The sequence below is a fragment of the Tamandua tetradactyla genome, chromosome 4, assembly GCF_023851605.1.
Source record: "Tamandua tetradactyla isolate mTamTet1 chromosome 4, mTamTet1.pri, whole genome shotgun sequence".
In the NCBI taxonomy this organism is placed as follows: Eukaryota; Metazoa; Chordata; class Mammalia; order Pilosa; family Myrmecophagidae; genus Tamandua; species Tamandua tetradactyla.
In genome coordinates, this window is record NC_135330.1 from 24863858 (window position 1) to 24885510 (window position 21653).

The 21653-nt window shown below is 36.2% G+C and overlaps 1 protein-coding gene across 10 annotated transcripts in view; it reads left to right on the forward strand.

Annotated features, from left to right (window-relative positions):
- MROH9 (maestro heat like repeat family member 9) overlaps positions 1 to 21653 on the forward strand; it is a 114629-nt gene that overhangs the window by 54345 nt on the left and 38631 nt on the right. For all 10 annotated transcript variants that reach the window (XR_013173448.1, XR_013173447.1, XM_077155749.1 and 7 more), the window contains 4 exons: positions 11925 to 12090; positions 13170 to 13312; positions 14386 to 14520; positions 16001 to 16121. Coding sequence is in view for 8 of the 10 variants with exons in the window: in XM_077155749.1 (XP_077011864.1) it covers positions 11925 to 12090; positions 13170 to 13312; positions 14386 to 14520; positions 16001 to 16121 (565 nt within the window). In the remaining 2 variants the exon portion in view is untranslated. The remainder of the gene's footprint in view (positions 1 to 11924; positions 12091 to 13169; positions 13313 to 14385; positions 14521 to 16000; positions 16122 to 21653) is intronic.

The window sequence follows — 21653 nt, forward strand, 5'->3', positions numbered from 1 at the left end:
TCCAGCAAAAAAATCCTAGGTAAAGAAAGTGAAAACAATCTCCAGAATAAACTAATTAAGGTAATTAAATGCCTAGACACCAGCAAAACATAATGAATCAAACTAGGAAAGTTGAAGATATGGCCCAGTCAAAGGAACAAACCAACAATTCAAATGAGATACAGGAGTTAAAATAATTAATTCAGAGTGTTTGAACAGACATGGAAAACCTCATCAAAAATCAAATCAATGAATTGAGGAAGGATATAAAGAAGGCAAGGCATGAACAAAAAGAAGAAATTGAAAGTCTGAAAAAACAAATCGCAGAACTTATGGGTATGAAAGGCACAATAGAAGAGATGAAAAAAACAATGGAAACCTACAATGTCATATTTCAAGAGGCAGAAGATAGGATTAGTGAACTGGAGAGCAGAACATCTGAAATCCAACACGTAAAAGAAAATATAGGGAAAAGAATGGAAAAATATGAGCAGGAACTCAGGGAATTGAATGACAACATGAAGTGCATGAATATACATGTTGTGGGTGTCCCAGAAGGAGAAGAGAAGGGAAAAGGAGGAGAAAAACTAATGGAGGAAATTATCACTGAAAATTTTCTCAACTCTTATGAAAGACTTAAAATTACAGATCCAAGAAGTGCAGCATACCCCAAACAGAATAACTCCAAATAGGCATACTCCAAGACACTTACTAATCAGAATGTCAGACATCAAAGAGGAAGAGAGAATCTTGAAAGCAGCAAGAGACAAGCAACCCATCACATACAAGGGAAGCCCAATAAGACTATGTGTAGATTTCTCAGCAGAAACCATGGAGGCAAGAAGATAGTGGGATGATATATTTAAATTGCTAAAAGAGAAAAACTGCCAACCAAGAATTCTATATCCATCAAAATTGTCCTTCAAAAAGGAGTGAGAAATTAAGACATTTTCAGACAAATAATCACTGAGAGAATTTGTGACTGAGCAAGAAATACTAACGGGAGCAAGCACTAGAGGCAGATACAAAAAGACAGGAGTGAGAGAGGTGTGAATAGTGTAGAAATGAAGAATTTCAGTAAAGGTAAAAGAAGAAAAATTAGATATGACATATAAAATTCAAAAGGAAAAATGGTAGAAAAAAGTAATGCCCATACAGTAATAACACTAAATGTTAATGGATTAAACTCCCCAATCTAAAGACACAGTCTGGCAGAATGCATTAAAAAACAGGACCCATCTATATGCTGTCTACAGGAAACACATCTTAGACCCAAGGATAAACATAGATTGAAAGTGAAAGGTTGGGAAAAGATATTTCAAGCAAATAACAATCAGAAAAGAGCAGGAGTAGCTGTACTAATATCCAACAAATTAGACTTCAAATGTGAAAGTTAAAAGAGACAAAGAAGGACATTATATATTAATAAAAGGAGCAATTCAACAAGAAGACATAACAATCATAAACATTTATGCACCGAGCCAGAATGTTCCAAAATACATGAGGTGAACACTGAATGAAGTTGGAAATCAATAATAGACAGAGTGCCAAAAAATTCACAAATGTGTGGAGGCTCAACAACACACTCTTAAGCATCCAGTTGGCCAAAGAAATTATGAGGGAAATCAGTAAATATCTCGAGGGAAATTAAAATGAAAACACAACATATCAAAATTTATGGGATGCAGCAAAGGCAATGCTAAGAGGGAAATTTATTGCCCTAAATGCCTATATCAAAAAAGAAGAAAGGGCAAAAATAGAGGAATTAACTGGCCACTTGGAAGAACTAGAGGAAGAACAGCAAACTAACCCCAAAGCAAGCAAAAGGAAAGAAATGATGAAGGTTAAAGCAAAAATAAATGAAATTGAGAACATGAAAACCATTGAGAAAACCAACAAAATCAGAAGTTGGTTCTATGAGAAAATCAATAAGATTGATGGACCCTTAGTGAGGTTGACAAAAAGAGGAGAGGATGCAAATAAATAAAATCAGAAATGGAGGAGGAGACATAACCACTGACCCCATGGAAATAAAGAAAGCAATGAGAGGACACTATGAACAACTTTATGCTAATAAATTTGACAATGTGGATAAAATGGACAACTTTCAAGAAAGGCATGAACAACCAACATTGAACTGAGAAGAAATAGATGACCTCAACAAAGCAATCACAAGTAAAGAAATTGAATCAGTCATTGAGAAGCTCCCCAAAAAGAAAAGTCCAGGACCAGTAGCTTCACATATGAATTCTACCAAACATTCCAGAAAGAATTAGTACCAATCCTCAAACTCTTCAAAAAATTGAAGAGGAGGGAAAGCTGCTACCTAACTCATTCTATGAAGTCAACATCACCCTCATACCAAAGCCATCAAAGATATTACAAAAAAAGAAAACTACAGACCAATCTCTCTAATGAAGATAGATGCAAAAATCCTCAACAAAATTCTTGCAAATCAAATCCAGCAGCATATTAAAAGAATTATACACCTTGACCAAGTAGGATTCATCCCAGGTAATCAAAGATGGTTCAATGTAAGAAAATCAATTAATGTATTACACCATATCAACAAATCAAAGCAGAAAAAAACACATGATCATCTTGATTGATGCAGGAAAGGCATTTGACAAAATTCAACATGCTTTCCTATTGAAAACACTTCAAAGGATAGGAATAGAAGGGAATTTCCTCAAAACAGTAAGGGGAATATATGAAAAACCCACAGCTAACATCATCCTCAGTGGGGAAAAACTGAAACTTTCCCATTAAGATCAGGAACAAGACAAGGAATGTCCACTATCACCACTGTTATTCAACATTGTGCTGGAAGTTCTAGGCAGAGCAATTAGACAAGAAAAAGAAATACAAGGTATCAAAATCAGAAAGGAAGAAGTAAAACTCACTGTTTGTAGATGATATGATACCATATGTCGAAAACCCCGAAAAATCTACAGCAAAACTAAATGAGTACAGCAAAGTGGCAGGTTACAAGATCAACACTCAAAAATCTGTAGTGTTTCTATACACTAGTAATGACCAATCTGATGGGGAAATCAAGAAAAAAAATCCATTTACAATTGCAACCAAAAGAATAAAATATTTAGGAATAAATTTAACTAAAAAGACAAAAGACCTATACAATGAAAATACCAGAAACTGTTAAATCACAGAAGACCTAAATAGATGGAAGGGCATACCATGTTCATGGATTGGAAGACTAAATACAGTTAAGATGTCAATTCTACCTAAACTGATTTACACATTCAATGTAATACCAATTAAAATCCCAAAAACTTAGTTTTTAGAAATAGAAAACCCAACAACCAAATTTATCTGGAAAGGCAGAGTGCCCCAAACAGCTGAAAGTATTCTGAGAAAAAAAAATGAAGTTGGACTCACGCTACCTGACTTTAAGGCATATTATGAAGCCACAGTGGTCAAAACAGCATGGTACTGGCATAAAGATAGATATACTGACCAATGGAATAGAATAGAGTGTTCACATATAGACCCTCTCATCTATAGATAATTGATCTTTGATAAAGCAGTCAAGCCAACTCACCTGGGACAGAACAGTCTCTTCAATAAATGGTGCCTAGAGAACTGTATATCCACATACAAAAGAATGAAAGAGGATCCATATCTCACACCCTATACAAAAATTAACTCAAAATGGATCAAAGACCTAAACAATAGATCTAAGACCATAAAACTGTAAGAAGAAAATGTAGGGAAATATCTTATAAATCTTATCATAGGAGGCAGTTTCCTAGAAATTACACCCAAAGCACGAGCACTGAAGAAAGAAAGAAAGAAAGAAATGGGAACCCCTCAAAACTGAACACTTTTGTGCATCAAAGAACCTCGTCAAGAAAGTAAAAAGACAGCCTACACAATGGAAGACAATATTTGGAAATGATATATCAGATAAAGGTCTAGTATCTTGAATATATAAAGAAATCGTTCAACTCAACAACAAAAAGACAGACAATCCAATTACAAAATGGGCAAAAGACTTGAAAAGACACTTCTCAGAAGAGGAAATACAAATGACCAAAAGGCACATGAAAAGATGCTCAACTTCACTGGCTATTAGGGAAATGCAAATCAAAACCACAATGAGATATAATCTCACACCCACCAGAATGGTCATCACCAATAAAACAGAAAGTGACAAATGCTGGAGAGGATGTGGAGAAAGAAGCACACTTATCCACTGTTGGTGGGAATGTCAAATGGTACAAACTGCTGTGGAAGCCAGTTTGGCAGTTCCTCAGGAAGCTAAGTATAGAATTGCCATATAACCCTGCAATACCATTGTTAGGTATCTACTCAAGGGACATGAGGGCAAGTACACAAACAGACATTTGCACACTAATTTATACCAGCATTATTTACAATTGTGAAGAGATGGAAACAGTCAAAATGTCCATCAACAGACAATTGGTTAAACAAACTGTGGTATATTCATACTATGGAATATTATGCAGCTGTAAGACAAAATAAAGTCATGAAGGATGTAACAACATGGATGGACCTTACGGACATTATGCTGAGTGAGATTAGCCAGAAACAAAAGGACAAATACTGTATGGTCTCACTGATATGAACTGACATTAGTGAATAAACTTGGAGAACTTCATTGGTAACAGAGACCATCAGGAGATAGAAATAGGGTAAGATATTGGGTAATTGGAGCTGAAGGGATACAGATTGTGCAATGGAACTGATTGTAAAAACTCAGAAATGGATAGCACAATACTACCTAACTGTAACACAATTATGTTAAAACACTGAATGAAGTTGAATGTGAGAATGATACAGGGAGGAGGCCTGGGGGCACAAATGAAATCAGAAAGAAAGATAGATGATAAAGGCTGAGATGGTATAATCTTGGAATGCCTAGAGTGTATAATGATGGTGACTAAATGTACAAATTTAAAAAAATGTTTTTGCATGAGGAAGAACAAAGGAATGTCATTACTGCAGGGTGTTGAAAATAGATGGTAATGAATATTTTAAAATTTTAACTTATGTGTGAGACTAAAGCAAAAAATGTTTATTTTGTACAAAATTTATATTTTTTTTATTAAGGAATGATGAGAAAGAAAGAAAGGAAGGAAGGAAGGAAGAAAAAAAGACACAGATGGGATCAGGGGGTCCAAAGCTTAAGTTTACATCAGACAGACTTCAGACCCAAAATTTATATTTTGACTAGTGCATGTCCTAATATAACTTAAGTAGACAGCTTAATTGAACACCATAAATACATGGAACCTTGAGTAGGGCATGAGATTTTGTTGGTTTTTCTAGAGTGATGCCCTGATAAATCCCAGAGTGATTTGACTAGTGAATAAAAAAGTATTTGCAAAGTCTCCTTCGGGGAATAGTGAGAAAGGGGGAAAATTCAACTTCCCCAAGTTGAATTCTTGGTATTCTTACAAGCAGTGGGACAACCAAAGCAATAGGCTGAGCCCCCAATCTTGGGGTTTGTTCATATGAAACTTAACCCCACAAAGAATAGGTCAAGCCTACTTAAAACTAGGCCTAAGAGTCACCCCCAACAGAACCTCTTTTGTTGCTCAGATGTGGCCTCTCTCTCCAGTCAACACAACAAGCAAGCTCACTGCTCTACCCCTGTCTACATGGGACATGACTTCCAGGGTTGTGGACCTTCCTGGCAATGTGGGACAGAAATTCTAGAATGAGCTGACTCTGCATCAAGGGATCGAGAAAACCTTCTCAACCAAAAGGGGGAAGAGTGAAATGAGACAAAATAAAGTGTCAATGGCTGAGTGATTCCAAACAGAGTCGAGAGGTTATCCTGCTGATTATTCTTACACACTAAATAGATATCACCTTGTTAGTCAAGATGTAATGGAGAGGCTGGAGGGAACTACCTGAAAATGTAGAGCTGTATTCCAGTAACCACGTTTCTTGAAGATGATTGTATACTGATACAGCTTTCAGAATATGACTTTGTGATTGTGAAAACCTTGTGTCTGATGCTCTTTTTATCTACCTTATCCACAGAAGAGTAAACAATTGGAATAAAAATAAATAATAGGAGGAACAAATGTCAAAATAAATTTAGATTGAAATGCTAGTGATCAATGAAAAGGAGGGGTAAGGGGTATGATATGTATGAATTTTTTTCTGTTGTCTTTTTATTTCTTTTTCTGAATTGATGCAAATATTCTAAGAAATGATCATGATGATGAATATGCAACTATGTGATGATACAAATTACTGATTATATATGTAGAATGGAATGATCATTAAAAAAAGCTAACTCATTCTTGGTATATTGCATTTCTTGCAGCATTAACAAATTAAAACATTCCCCCATCAAAAGATATAAACTAGCAAAATGGATTTAAAAACAGGAGCCAACTATATATTGTTTACAAGAGACTCACTTTAGAACCAAGGGCAAAAATAGATTGAAAATGAAAGGTTGGATAAAGATATTTCACACAAACAACAATCAGAAATGAGCAAAGAAGAACACTCTATAGTAATAAAAGGAACAATTCATTAAGAAGACATACAATCATAGATATTTATGCACTGAGCCAGAGTGCCCCAAAATACATGGGACACACATGAACATCACTGAAGAGAGAAGCAGACAACCCTAAAATAATAGTTGGAGACTTTGATACACCATTCTCATCAATGGGTAGAACATCTAGTCAGAAGATGAATAAGGAAACAGAGATATTGAATAATATGATAAATGTACAAGATTTAACAGGTATTTTCAGACCTTACACCCCACAAAAGCAGGATACACATTTTTTTTTCAAGTGCTCATTGATCATTCATCAGGATAGACCACATGTTGAGTAATAAAGCAAGTCTTAATAAATTAAAAAAGAATGAAATTACACAAAACACTTTTTTTGAATCATAATGGAATGAAGTTCGAAATCAATAATAGGTGGAAGGCAGGAAAATTCACAAATATATGGGAGGCTAAAAAAACATAATCTTAAACAACCAGTGGGTAAAGGATGAAATCACAAGAGAAATCAGTAAATATCTTGTGGTAAATGAAAGTGAATATACAGCATGACAGAACTTACGGGATGCAGGAAAGGTGGTGCTGAGAGGAAAATTCATTGCCCTAAATGTCTATATTAAACAAAGAGAAAGAGAAAAAATCGAGGAATTAACTGTTCACTTGGAAGAACTAGAAAAAGAACAGCAAATTAACTCTAAAGCAAGCAAAAAGAAAGAATAACAAAGATTGGGGCAGAAATAAATGAAATCAAGAATATGAAAACAATATCTTAATTGATTGAAAGTGAAAGGTTGGAAATCAACAAAACCAGAAGTTGGTTCTTTAAGAAAATCAATAAAATTGGTGGACCTTTAGCTATGTTGACAGAGAGAGAGAGAGAGAGAAGATGCAAATAAATAAAATCAGAAATGGAATAGGAGACATAACTATTGACCCCACAGAAATAAAGGAGGTAATGAGAGGATACTATGAGCAACTATGTGCTAATAAACTAGACAAAGTAGATGAAATGGCCAACTTCCTAGAAAGACATGAACAACCCACATTTAGCTGAGAAGAAATAGATAACCTCAACAAACCGATCACAAGTAATGAGATTGATTCATCAAGAAGATCCCAGAAAAGAAGTTTAGGACCAAATGGCTTCACATATGAATTCTACCAAGCATTCAAGTAAGAATTAGTACCAATCCTGCTCAAACTCTTTAAAAACAAATTGAAGAGGAGGGAAAGCTATCTAACTCATTCTATGAAGCCAACATCACCCTAATACCAAAGCCAGACAAAGATACTATAAGAAAAGAAAAATTACAGTCCAATCTTTCTAATGAATATAGATGCAAAAATCCTCAACAAAATGCTTGAAAATTAAATTCAGCAGCACATTAAAAGAATTATACACCATGAGCAAGTGGTATTTATTCCAGGTATGCAAGGTGGGTTCAATATAAGAAAATCAATTAATCTAATACACTATATCAACACATCAAAGCAGAAAATCCACATGATCATCTCGATTGAGGCAGAAAAGGCATTTGACAAAATTCAACATTCTTTCTTGATGAAAAAACTTCAAAGGTTTGGAATAGAATGAAACTTCCTCAGCATAATAAAGGGATTATATGAAAAACCTGTAGCTAACATCATCTTAAATGGGGGAAAACCTGAAAGCTTTCACTTTAAGATCAGGAAAAAGACAGGATATCTACTGTCACCATTGTTATTCATCATTGTGCTAGAAGTTATACACAGAACAATTAGACAATAAAAAAAGAAATAAAAGAACCCAAATTGGAAAGGAAGAAGTAAAACTCTCACAGTTTGCAGATGATATGATACTATATGTCAAAAATCCAGAAAAATCTATAGCAAAGCTACTAAACCTAATAAATGAATATAGCAAAGTGTCAGGGTACAATATCAACACCCCAAAATCAGTAGTTTTTCTAGACACTTATGATGAGCAATCTGAGGTGGAATTTTTTCTAAAAAATTCCAAAAGAACAAATACTTAGGAATAAATTTAACTAAGTATACAAAAGACCATTAGAGAGAAAACTATAAGAAATTGCTGAAAGAAATCATGGAAGACCTAAATAAATGGAAGGGCATACTGTGCTCATGGATTGGAAGACTAAATATGGTTAAGACGTAAATTCTAGCAGAGATTCAATACAGTATCAATTAAAATCCCAACAACTTTTGCAGAAATAGAAAAACCAGTAATTAAATTTATTTGGAACGTAAGTGTACCCTGAATAGCTAAAAATATCATGAGAAAGAAAAATGAAGTGGGACTCTCACACTATCTGACTTTAAAGCACATTATGAAGCTAAAGTGGTCAAAACAGCACGATACTGACATAAAGATACATATACTGATCATTAGAATCTAATTGTGTTCAATTGTCCAATCTATGGACATAAAGATACATATACTGATCATTAGAATCTAATTGTGTTCAATTGTCCAATCTATGGACAACTGATGTTCATAAGGCAGTCAAGCCAATCCACCTGGGACAGAGCAACCTCTTCAATAAATGGTATTTGGAGAACTAGATATCCATATATTAAAAAATGAAAGAGGATTCATATCTCACAATGGATCAAAGACTTAGACGTTAGAGCTAAGGCCATAAAATTTTTAGAAGAAAATGTAGAGAAATATCTACATTTATCTACATCTTGAAATATTTCTACATCTTAAAATAGGAGGTGGTTTCCTAGGCCTTATACCCAAGGCACGAGCATTGAAAAAAGAAATAAGGAAGTGAGAACTACTCAAAATTAAACACTTCTGAGATTCAAAAAACTTTGTCAAGAAAGTAAAAATGGGGAAAATATTTGGAAACCACATATCAGATAAGGGTTTAGTTCCAGAATATATGAAGAGATTCTCCAACTCAACAACAAAAGACAAACAATCCATTTTAAAAATAGACAAAAGACATGAACAGACACGTCTCAGAAGAGGAAGTACAAGTGGCTAAAAGACAAATGTAAATATGTTCAACTTCACTGGCTATTAGGGAAATGCAAATCAAAACCACTATGAGACATCATCTGACACCCATTAGAGTGGCCATTACAAAAAAAAAAAAAAAAACAGAAAACGACAAGTACTGAAAAGGATGTGGAGAAAGAGGCGTACTTATCCACTGTTAGTGAGAGTGTAAAATGATTCATCAGCTTTGAATTTGGCAATTCCTCAGGAAGCTAAGTATAGAATTGCCATATGATCCAGCGATCCCATTACTGGATATATAATCAGAGGGCCTGAGGGCAAGGACACAATCAGACATATGCACACTGATGTTTATAGCAGTATTATTTATGATGCCAAGAGACGGAAACAACCCAAATGTCCATCAAAGGATGAATAGCCAAATGAGCTGTGGTAGATACATACTGTGGAATATTATGCAGCTGTAAAACAGAATAAAGTCATGAAGCATGTAATAATGTGGATGAACCTTAGACATTATGCTGAGTGAAATTAGCCAGAAACAAAGGACAAATATTGTATGGTCTCCTTAATATGAACTAACATTAATGAGTGAACTTTGAGGATTGAAGTTAAGAACACAGGTCATCAGGAGATAGAAATAAGGTAGAGATTGGACAATTGGTACTGAAGGGATACAGATTGTGCAACAGGACTGATTGTAAAAATTCAGAAATGAACATCACAGTACTACCTGATTGTAGCACAATAGTATAAGTACACTGAATGAGGCTGAATGTGAGTATGGTTGAGGGAGGACTGGGGGCACTTAAGAAACCAGAAGAAAAGATAGAGGATAAAGACTGAAACAGCATAATTTAGGAATGTTAGAGTGGAAGATGATGGTCTTTACAGGTATGAATAAAAAAGTGTATTTGCATGAGGCAGAACAAATGAAAGCTAACATTGCAGGGGATTGAAAGCGGATGGTAGGGAAGAATACAATCAATGCCAACTAGGGTCTATAGTCCACAGTAACATTGTAAGATGCTTCCACTGAATGTAACAAAGGCGTTATGCCAAAACTAAATGCCAGCAGGTGGGGAGCATGGAGAAGGGGTAAGGATTTTCTGTGGAAGAAAAGGAAATGTCTTCAGATAGATTATGGTGGTGAAGGGATGTCTATACCTTTAGATTATATTGTATGATATGTGAATAAAACTGTTTAAAAATGAACAGAAAGAAACAAGTGCCAGAAAAAAGTGTGGAGGAAGACATGTACCTATTCACTGTTGGTAGGAAAACTGACAGGTGCAGTCCCTTGGAGGGCAGTGTGGTGGTTCCATAGAAGGCTAGGGGTGGGGTTGCCATATCATCCTGCAATCCATAGCTAGGTGTATCCTTGGAAGAACTGAGAACTGGGGTAGGAATGGAGATTTGCACTCTGGTGTTTATGGCAGCAGTATTTGTGATTTGCAATGGGTGGAGGTGGTCCAAGGGTACATAAGCTGAGGAATGGAAGGGGACTCTGGTTATGCATACAATGGACTTTTGAGCAGCAGCAAGAAGGAATGAAGTTGTGAGGCATGCAAGTAGGTGAATGAAACTTGAGGATAGCATGTGGAATGAAATAAGGTGAAAACAAAAAGACAAATATTATAATGCCTCATTAATATGGACCAACTCTGATATGTGAACTCTGAAAATTGAATTCAAGAGCATAGGTTATTAGGTGAAGGCCAAATGTAAAGGTTCCTAAACTGTCAGCTCTTACAGCAGTCACACCTATTCCTGAATTGTAACTGTTATTTCTCAATTCTGAGATGCTAAGCTCTTTGTATGTAACCTGGTCATTCCCTGAAACTTAGGGTATTTATTTGATACCTGAGACTCAAAGTTAGAGATCTGCAACTTTGAAAGTAGCATTACTCCATACAGCAACTCTTACATACACACACACATATATATATACACATACACATGCATATATAAATATACACATATAATTTAGTTTATTTAGAAAACAGAAAAGGAATGTTTCTAATGTTCTTTAGGTTTTTATTTACATATCGACATCTTAATTTTTATTTCCATATCAGTTTTTAAATACCCTTATAATCCCTGGACAGACAAGTTCACATGATGTGAGGAGTAGAGTAGAGTAGATATGGGGTACAATAGTCAAATCAATTCTCGACTTTGAGTTGGATGGATATTTACATAGCAGTAGGAAATGAACTTTCAGACTATTTTCCTTAAGATCTTGTTTAAATTATTCCTCTGAGTTCAAGGACAAGAGACTAATGAGACCATCCAGAAAAGGAATATCAATTTGTTTTGGAGTTTTCTGCACAGTCTTTGCCTTATAAAATATTGGATATGTATAACCAAGAATCTTCTTGATTCATGTCACTGTATTGAGTGGGAAATGAAGAACTTTCTCATTATTTCTCATTATCGGCGGGGTTGCAGCACGCTGATACTGATGTGGCAGGCAGCGGGTTCTGAAGCAAGCGTGGCCCCTCACGTGCTAAAGACAATCTTGTTGATACTGAGAGGAAAGCCTGGGGAAATGCAGGAGATCCTAATGGAAAGAAGACATTTCTCTATCGATGCTACTAATATGATGCCAGTGGCGGTAAATAATGCAATAAGTGTTTGTTCTTCTCAGTATTGTTTTCTCATCATGCTAATCCTTTTCTGTCTACAGACTTATTCATATTTCCTTACTCCAGTCCTGCTTGCATTCATTCATTCATCCAACACATGTTTACTGAGTGCCTGCTATGGGAGGCCCAGATCATGTCTAGCGAGAAACACAATGAACAAATAAGTGGGTAACATGTCAGATGCTGGAAAGCTTAGAAGAAATTTAAAGCAGTGTGGGGGGAAGAGAGTCACAGGGAAAGTGTATCTATCAGGGAGATAGAGTTCTGGACAGAGATAAGGGTGAAAGCCATGTAGTGAGTGCGAGTTTAACTGGCATGTCAGTGGATGCCAGGAGACCAGAGAATCTGGTGTGAATTAGGCAAAGGCAAAAACAATGGGGATGATTATCAGACAGGTACCACAGGCTAGATCATATAGAATGTGTAGCCATGTAAACATCTAATCTTGTTCATATCCATCATAGTATGTCACCCAAGGACCAAATTCACTTATTCCTGGGAGTAAATTTAGCTCTTGTAGAGACAATAAAAAAAAAAAATCAACAGTGCATCACCAAATGTGAGGTGTCTATTTCAGATGTGGTGGGTATTGCTTTGCTTAGAGGACCAAACGATCTTTTAGTGACCTGTCCTTCTGCCCCTGAAGTACCTCAGTCTCCCATATTGTCTTCAAGAGAGGGATAACCTGGGTTATTAGCAGGATTATTCCTCATGGTTGCATATGAAGTAGACCTTGGGATGTATGTCTCTGGGGGGAAGCTGGCAGCATTTGCAGCTTGCTTCCTTCTGGTTTGCTGCTTATAGTCTTTGGAAGTTCTTTGGTATAGAAGGCTTGACATGGTTCCTGGCTCATAATTGAGTTAAAAAATACTATTGAATGAATGATAGAGTGCACATACATGCTTTCAGTTTTATGCTTCAGGCTTCCTTCAAGGAGGTGGGGGAAGAGCTCTCTTTTTCCCCTTTCTTTGGCTGACTGGGTATAAAGGGAGATGAGACTAGAGAATTTCAGGGTTACACTCTTAACTCATTTTTCTTTCCCTTATAGGCATCCCAGGCCCTGTGCACATTGCTGCCTGTTGGTTCTTACAAAAAAGCTGTGGCCCAGCTTTTTCCCCAGCTCTTGGTGGCGCTCATGCTTCAACTCTTTTATGCCAATGACCCGAAGCTGACTGCAAAGGATTGGCCTTTGTGAGATAGTAGAAGTTACTTCAGATTGAATAAGAAAGAAATAAGCTTCCAGCTGTCAACTCTTTCCTCTCCCTTGGGTTCATGTGGAAACTCTTTATAATACCCATGTGCAGTGCATTGATTTATCACCACTTTCTCTCAAGGGCAGAAGGCCTTTGAGACAGTAACTCTACAGAACACCTAGAAGTTAGCTAGGATCTTCAGTGAGTGTGTGTGCAACGTATAAAGAAACACTGCTACAGAACACTATTTATTGCTGCCCCACTCACTATTAGATCAATGAGAGGCCATCGAGGCCATTAAGGGAAGAGAGAGCAGAGAGGAGCATTAAATCCACATTCCAAAGTCTGACACCTTCCAGCTCCACTAATTTTCTCTGATAGTAACCTTTCAGAATCATCCTACGTCAGATGAAATAATGTGCATGAATGTGCTTTGTGAACTGTAAAGTTGTGTTTGATGATGTGATGTATTGGTTTATGACAGCGTACAGTCACTCTGTCCATATTAGGGTGAAAAGGGTCTGGCAGGTTTGGTTCTTTCCCTTTGCTGAAATGAATACAGTATGTTTCTCCATTCTGTAGTGACATCTGAACCCAATTGTCTGCTATTTGCTCTTGTTTGGTGTGGGCTTCTAAACCAGGCAGAACTCCAAAACACAATCAGTCCCAGTAAGACCATTTAATCCATTCAACGACCTCTAAACAGATATACTCCAAATCATCCCAAGCAGATGAGAATATATCCTATTTAATTTAAGACATCCAAAGAAAAAAATCAACAAACACTCCTGGCAAGTCATGCCATTGTTGAACATCTCCTTCTAATACACTGTTCTATTAACTCCAGATTTTACATTTTGCAATTACAATTTATCCCCTTACATCCTCCCATCCTGTGTCAATCAGGGGAGAAGAAGAACATTTACCAGTCATCTTCTTCTGAAACCAAAACTGCATCCCCTTTCCCAAAACCTGCCTTCTGGCCCAGAGCAGATGAAAAGGCAGGTCACGTGTACATAGTAATGTGAGGATCACCATAGGTAATGATTTTTCTATTCTTTGGGGTCTTAGATTTTCCCGGGATGCCCTGAGAATCCTGCTGAAATGTTCTGGACTGCAACAGGTGGATTATGCTCTTCAAAGAAAGAATTACTGGAATGAGTTTGCTGTGCTATTTCACCATCATGGGGTCTATATTATTGCAAAGTAAGCACAGCGGGTTCTGTGCAGGGTTTTCAGTCTTCATTCCACCTTTTGCAACTCCTTTCAATTAAGCCATCTGGGAGCACGAGGAGCATCTACTCCAATTACAAAATCTCCCTTAATGAACTGAGTTGCTGTTTGATTTCTCTCTCTCCAATTATTTTCAGAGTTCTTGTCTTTGGTATATTTTTCTGTTTCCTTACCCTCTGACCTAATGAGACAAATAACCCACTCCCCTCCCTCCACAGAATAGATTTCTCTTTCAGATATAAAAGACAAGAGGTAAGTCTGCCTTTTTATTTCTCTAATGTTAGGTGATTCCTGTTCTTCAGGCATCACACAATTACAGATGTGCTCCTACTTTAAAGAGGTCTGGCAAAACCTGAGCTTAATGAGAAATAAATTTGGGAAGGTATAATGGAAGAGGACTTTTGGTTTTCTTGTATTAGAATGGAGGCATCTGTAGTTAGCCCTTTCGGAATTGCAAGCTCTTCTTATAGGTTCAGATTTTCAGACTCAAAATACATGATTTTGACAAGATCATGACAGAATATTTGAAGTTGTGAATGACCCAGAAATGAGAGTCTATGGTGTCTCTGTATTCACGGTGCTCTTAAAATATCATCTTATGCATTCTGGGAACATATCTCTTTGTATAGCATGCCTGCCCCCTGCAAATGGTCCCAAGTTAAGAGCCACTCTCTCCTTGGTCACTTTGGACCTTCTTTCTCAATGTGTGGTCCACAGATCAGCAGCCACAGCATCATCTGGGAACTTTATAAAAATACAGAATCTAAGGCCCCATCCCCAAACGAGAGTCAGAATCTGCATTTCAGGAAGAGCCTCAGGTGATTTGAATGCACATAGTTTCATAAGCACTGTTTCAGAATACCAACCGAGAACCTTGAAATGAAATCCCTGCCCTATCATCCTTCCCAATCCTGTCCTTACCAATCTGAGTCAAGTGGCCAGAGTGTCAGGATAATTGTGAGGCTGGTCATTCACTGTCCAAAAGGCATATGGGGAATGGCTGAATGAAGAAGGGCTCACCACCTCCTCTCCTGAGTAACCCAGGGTAGCCCCACGGTGCTAACTGTTCTTCGTTCTATCACTCAAAGGAAGGACTTGGTCCAAAACCACAAAGGTGACCTACACAGCCACCTCAGATGAAACACAAGATATTTCTTTTCCTTTCCTTTGGGCAGGAATTGATGTTCTGTTCTGTGGCAAAGGAGAAAAGAAAGAAACATGATATTAAGAAAATGGATAATGTCAAGGATGCAAATACATATAATACCCCAGAGTCAATGTAGGATTCGTAGTGAGGATGCAGTCTACCCTGGACTAGGGGATTATCTTTTTCTGTATCTAGGTGGTTTTGTGAAATATAAGGATAAGAACTCTCTCTTTATCACAATTAGTATTTGCTAATGCAGAACCATTTTTCTTCTTTGCTAATTCAGCACTTTACTCTCCCATACAGAACTCTCAGTGAATTTAAGTTTCCGCAGTTTCCAGAAACCTTGCATTATCTCTACAAACTCTCAGTTGAAGGTCCCAGAAGGTCAGAGGACAGTGTCGTCATAACAATTTTCTTCACTGAAGTGAGTATTATTAGGAGACTGTGAACAACAGGGTTTTCATTCCTTTTCTTTATCCAAAAATAAATCAGCTCTCCAGCCTCTTTCCTCCCTCTCTGAACATTGGTTCTTACCACAAGTTAAGAGAATGACAGACATGAAGTTAGGTGTAGAGTTAGATCTGAATTATAGGAGATGTCCTAGGGGGTGTGGATTTGCCACAAACACTAATTATTTTTATAGTACCCGTTCATATATCTCTGCTCGCTTGTTAATGTATATCCTGGGATAATTCAACTTACTAAATATGGTAGGTAACATTTATGATCAAAATGGTACTTCAACTGCCTTAAAAAAAAAAAAAAAGAGGATGTAGCCAAATAACTGGGTAAAATGAAAATGTGGTACTGTGTCCAGAAAATTGAGGAAGTCCCTTTCTTGCAAAAGGTATGCAGAAAATACACTTTAACTTGAAATTATCTAAGTCAAGTCCAATTTTTCCATAAAATATTACAATGCACAATTATTGAACTCAGGTGTGATGCCCAATATTTTAAAAAATTTGAGATGATTTCAAATATATTCAGAAAAACAGTTAACTATAAAATATATGCCTGTACACTCTACTATTTCTAAAGCTTTCTGAAGGATATGTGAATCAATTTAAGTGAATATTGCAGTAACTAATCATAACTGTTTTTCAAATGTGCTTAATCCCTTTGGATCTTTCATTATTTTTAATGTATGTCATTATTTTTATTGTATTTTTTCCTTTAGGTATTTATAAACCTTAAGAAATAAGAGCTCTGATGAAATGGTACTTTCCACAGCAACTTACAACTACATACAATTTATATTAACATTAATGTGACATAATATTTAATGAAACCTAATTGCCTCTCACATCATAAATTTAGTGCTTGTAGCTATTGGAGTTTGGCATAGCTCTTGTTTTAATTTCTTAAGCTGCTCAAGCAAATACCAGGTCATAGTTTGGCTTAAACAATGGTAATTTATTAGTTCATGGTTTTGAGGCCAAGATAGAAGTCCAAATCAAGACACCATCAAGGTGATGCTTTCTCCCCAAAGACTGTGGCATTTGGGGCAGGCTGCTGGCAATCCTTGGTCCTTAGTTTGTCACATGGCAAGTCACAGTGTGGCATCACCTTTTCTCTTGCTTCTCTTCTGGGTTCTGTTGATGTTCAAAGCTTCTGGCTGCTCTCTCTGTGGCTTATCACTGAACCACTGCCCATAGAGGAAATACCAGGCTAGTTACTGCAGGCTCAGTTCACAATATTTGTTAACTCATAAATACATAACATTTTTTTGTTGTTGTTTTTTGCTTTATTGAATGGGCAGGTACCGGTAATCAAACCCGGGTCTCCGGTACGCCAGGCAAGAACTCTGCCTGTTGAGCCACTGTGGCGCACCCAATACATAATGTTTTTAATGTGAGTTTGTTTAAATATACCTTCTATCTTTTGCTTCAGCCTTAAATTTGCATACAATGTTTTCCTAGGAAATTATTAATTTCATTAGTCTTTTAAAGACTGCCTCCATTTAACCCTGTCTAGAAACAGTATCATTGGCTTTAGAACATTTCAGAGCAGTACTTAAGTCTCTGAATGTAAGTTTAAGAAAGTTTCATCGCAAATGGCATTGGGTGACAGGTAGTTGGAACTCATTGAATAAGGTATGGATTCATTACCGTTGAACTCAGGACCAACAGCATCATTTCACATGTCTGAATATAACTTGTCTAATGGGTATTTTCTCCAAAAGCCATATCACAGCCTTCTTATGCTTAGGAACACTAGACGGCGCTTTAGCACTATGCTTGGGGGCCATTTTAAATAGAGAAATCATCAAGAAAAAGCACAAAAATGTGAAAAAGGTGGCACTAAATATACCACTAAAATGTCCCTTGTTTACAGTATGAGAGTTGAAACCATAAGACAGAATATCCCTTTATTCAACCTCAGCTGGAAACGTGATTTTTCACCACTCTGCATATGTCTGCAAATGGCCACAAAAGTGAAGCAAATGTAAATTTGGGGGTTACAGATATATTTCAAGGAGTAGAAAATTTTGAAAATAATGAATGAATGAATAAGAGTATCCACAGCATTTGATATTTTTAATTTTTTACTAAAAGCCACTATAGTTTACCTTTTTGTGCCAAAATATTTTTTATGATATTTTAGATTATTTCCTTCTAAAAGAGTCCCAGATTCTGAAACAATAAAGGTTATAAACATTCCAACTTAAGAATTTTAATACCACGTTGATTTCTGCAGTGCCAATGGATGTTCCCCACAGCTCACCTCATTGCACTTTCACCACTGCTGAAGAACTTCCCAATTTAATAGGTAGATATGGTGCTTTGTAGGTTGATTTTATTTGTCCTTAATTTTTTAATTCTAGAGTTGGTTGAAAATCTCTAAAATATACTTATTAGTAATTTAAAGTTCAACTTTGTGAACAATCTGATTTCTCATTTGCCCACTTAACTATTATGGCTCTAGTTTTTCCCATGAGCTATATGATCTCCCTCTATCTTGCTCTCTCTCTCACACACACACAAACACATGTACCCTGTTCTAGTTTGCTAGCTGCCAGAATGCAATATACCAAAAACAGAATGGCTTTTAAAAAGGGGAATTTAATAAGTTGCTAGTTTACAGTTCTAAGGCCAAGAAGATATCCCAATTAAAACAAGTCTATAGAAATTCCAATCTAAGGCATCCAGGGAAAGATACCTTGGTTCAAGAAGCCCAATGGAGTTCAGGGTTTCTCTCTCAAGTGAGAAGGCACATAGCGAACACAGTCACAGTTTCTCTCTTGGCTGGAAGAGCACATGGTGAACATGGCGTCATCTGCTAGCTTTCTCTCCTGGCTTCCGGTTTCATGAAGCTCCCTGGGAGGCATTTTCCTTCTTCATCCCCAAAGGACTCTAGCTCCTGAACTCTCTGCGTTGCAGTGATGCAGCAGTCTCTGCTCTCTCCGAATCTCTTTCATTCTCCAAAATGTTTCCTCTTTTATAGGACTTCAGAAACTAATCGAGACCCACCCAAATGGGTGGAGACACACCTCCACCTAACCCAGCTTAACAACCACTCTTGATTAAATCACACCTCCGGGGAGATGATCTAATTACAGTTTCATATATACAATACTGAATAGGAATTAGAAGAAATGGCTGCTTTAACAAAATGGGATTAGGGTTAAAATATGGCTTTTCTAGGGTACATACATTATTTCAAACCAGCACACCCCCACACACACAATATGTGAAGAATATCAAGGATATTATACATTTCAATACAATATCTGCTGAGAGTCAATACTCAGTTTGGGGTTTTTCTTTTAATTCTGTCTATGGAATTTGATTTTTTTCATAAAAGTTAACCCTGACCAAAGAATCAATAAATATTCATTTAAATTTTCTTTTAACATGTATTAACGCATATAACATATATTTATATATAATAAATTTTATGTGTACTTTTTTTTATTTGCATGGAGTTATTTGGTATTCCATGAGGTGGGGATCTAACTTAAGTTTTTATTATATAATAAGCCACCTGTTTCAGCATCTTTTATTGACAGCCTTAAATTCACCATTTAATGGTGATAATACCTTTATCATTTACTTCATACATGTGCATGCACACACACACACACACGTTAGGGTCTATCTCAGCATATTCTATCAGGTTCCATTTATTTATTTATATTTTTTTATTTTTGTGGAAGTAATACCACACTGTTAAGTTTTGGTAATTTGAAAATATTGAAATGCAACATCCCATAACTCTACCTTCCAAAATTTATTTAGTCCTTCCTAAGTATTTCTTCTAGTTAAATTTTAAAAATAACTTTGGTTTAAAATTTTTTTAAAATGATTTAAAAATTATGATTGCAATTACATTAAAGCTCTGAGTATATTTATAATATTTTTACTTCTCTATTTTCATTCAATACATTATCATTTTAGTATAAAACACATATGAATTTTGGAATTATTAAGTAGCTTATAATATTTGTATAAATGTGATCTTTCTATTATATTTTCTGGCTCATTATGGCTGGGTATTCAGGAAAATTAATTATTACACTATATTAACTCCAATTAACTACTTTCTGAGCTCTTACAGTAATTTTAATAATTTTTTAGTTGCTCCTTTTTGCTTTTCTAGTTACCTGATCCTGTCATATGAAAAATGACAGAATATACTGCTGCCTCTTCAAATCCTTACTTTTGTCAGGACTTAACTCTAAATACAGATTTAAAGAATCATGCAATTTTAATCCATTCCTGTTTCACTTTGGATTTTAATGGAAGTGCTTCAACTGGTTCACCATTAAGAAATTAACTGTTGTTAGAAATACATTGTTGTTAATACTATAAAACATTGTTATTAATTAGCTATGCTTCTTATCCTAGTGTTCATTGAAATGTTGAATGAACATTTCAGTCAATTTTTAGGTATTATTGTGCTGTCCATTTTTGAGTTTTTGTATCTAGTCCTGTTGCACAATCTGTATCCCTTCAGCTTCAATTACCCATTGTCTTACCCTGTTTCTAACTCCTGCTGAACTCTGTTACCAATGACATATTTCAAGTTTATTCTCGAATGTCCGTTCACAACAGTGGGACCATACAGTATTTGTCCTTTAGTTTTTGGCTGGATTCACTCAGCATAATATTCTCTAGGTCCATCCATGTTATTACATGGTTCACAAGTTTATCTTGTCTTAAAGCTGCATAATATTCCATCGTATGTATATACCACAGTTTGTTTAGCCACTCTTCTGTTGATGGAGATTTTGGCTGTTTCCATCTCTTTGCAATTGTAAATAACGCTGCTATAAACATTGGTGTGCAAATGTCCGTTTGTGTCTTTGCCCTTAAGTCCTTTGAGTAGATACCTAGCAATGGTATTGCTGGGTCGTATGGCAATTCTATATTCAGCTTTTTGAGGAACCGCCAAACTGCCTTCCACAGTGGTTGCACCCTTTGACATTCCCACCAACAGTGAATAAGTGTGCCTCTTTCTCCGCATCCTCTCCAGCACTTGTCATTTTCTGTTTTGTTGATAATGGCCATTCTGGTGGGTGTGAGATGATATCTCATTGTGGTTTTGATTTGCATTTCTCTAATGGCCAGGGACATTGAGCATCTCTTCATGTGCCTCTTGGCCATCCGTATTTCTTCTTCTGGTAGGTGTCTGTTTAAGTCTTTTTCCCATTTTGTAATTGGGTTGGCTGTCTTTTTGTTGTTGAGTTGAATAATCTCTTTATAAATTCTGGATACTAGACCCTTATCTGATATGTCATTTCCAAATATTGTCTCCCATTGTGTAGGCTGTCTTTCTACTTTCTTGATGAAGTTCTCTGATGCACAAAAGTGTTTAATTTTGAGAAGCTCCCATTTATTTATTTCCTTCTTCAGTGTTCTTGCTTTAGGTTTAAGGTCCATAAAACCACCTCCAGTTGTAAGATCCATAAGATATCTCCCAACATTTTCCTCTAACTGTTTTATGGTCTTAGACC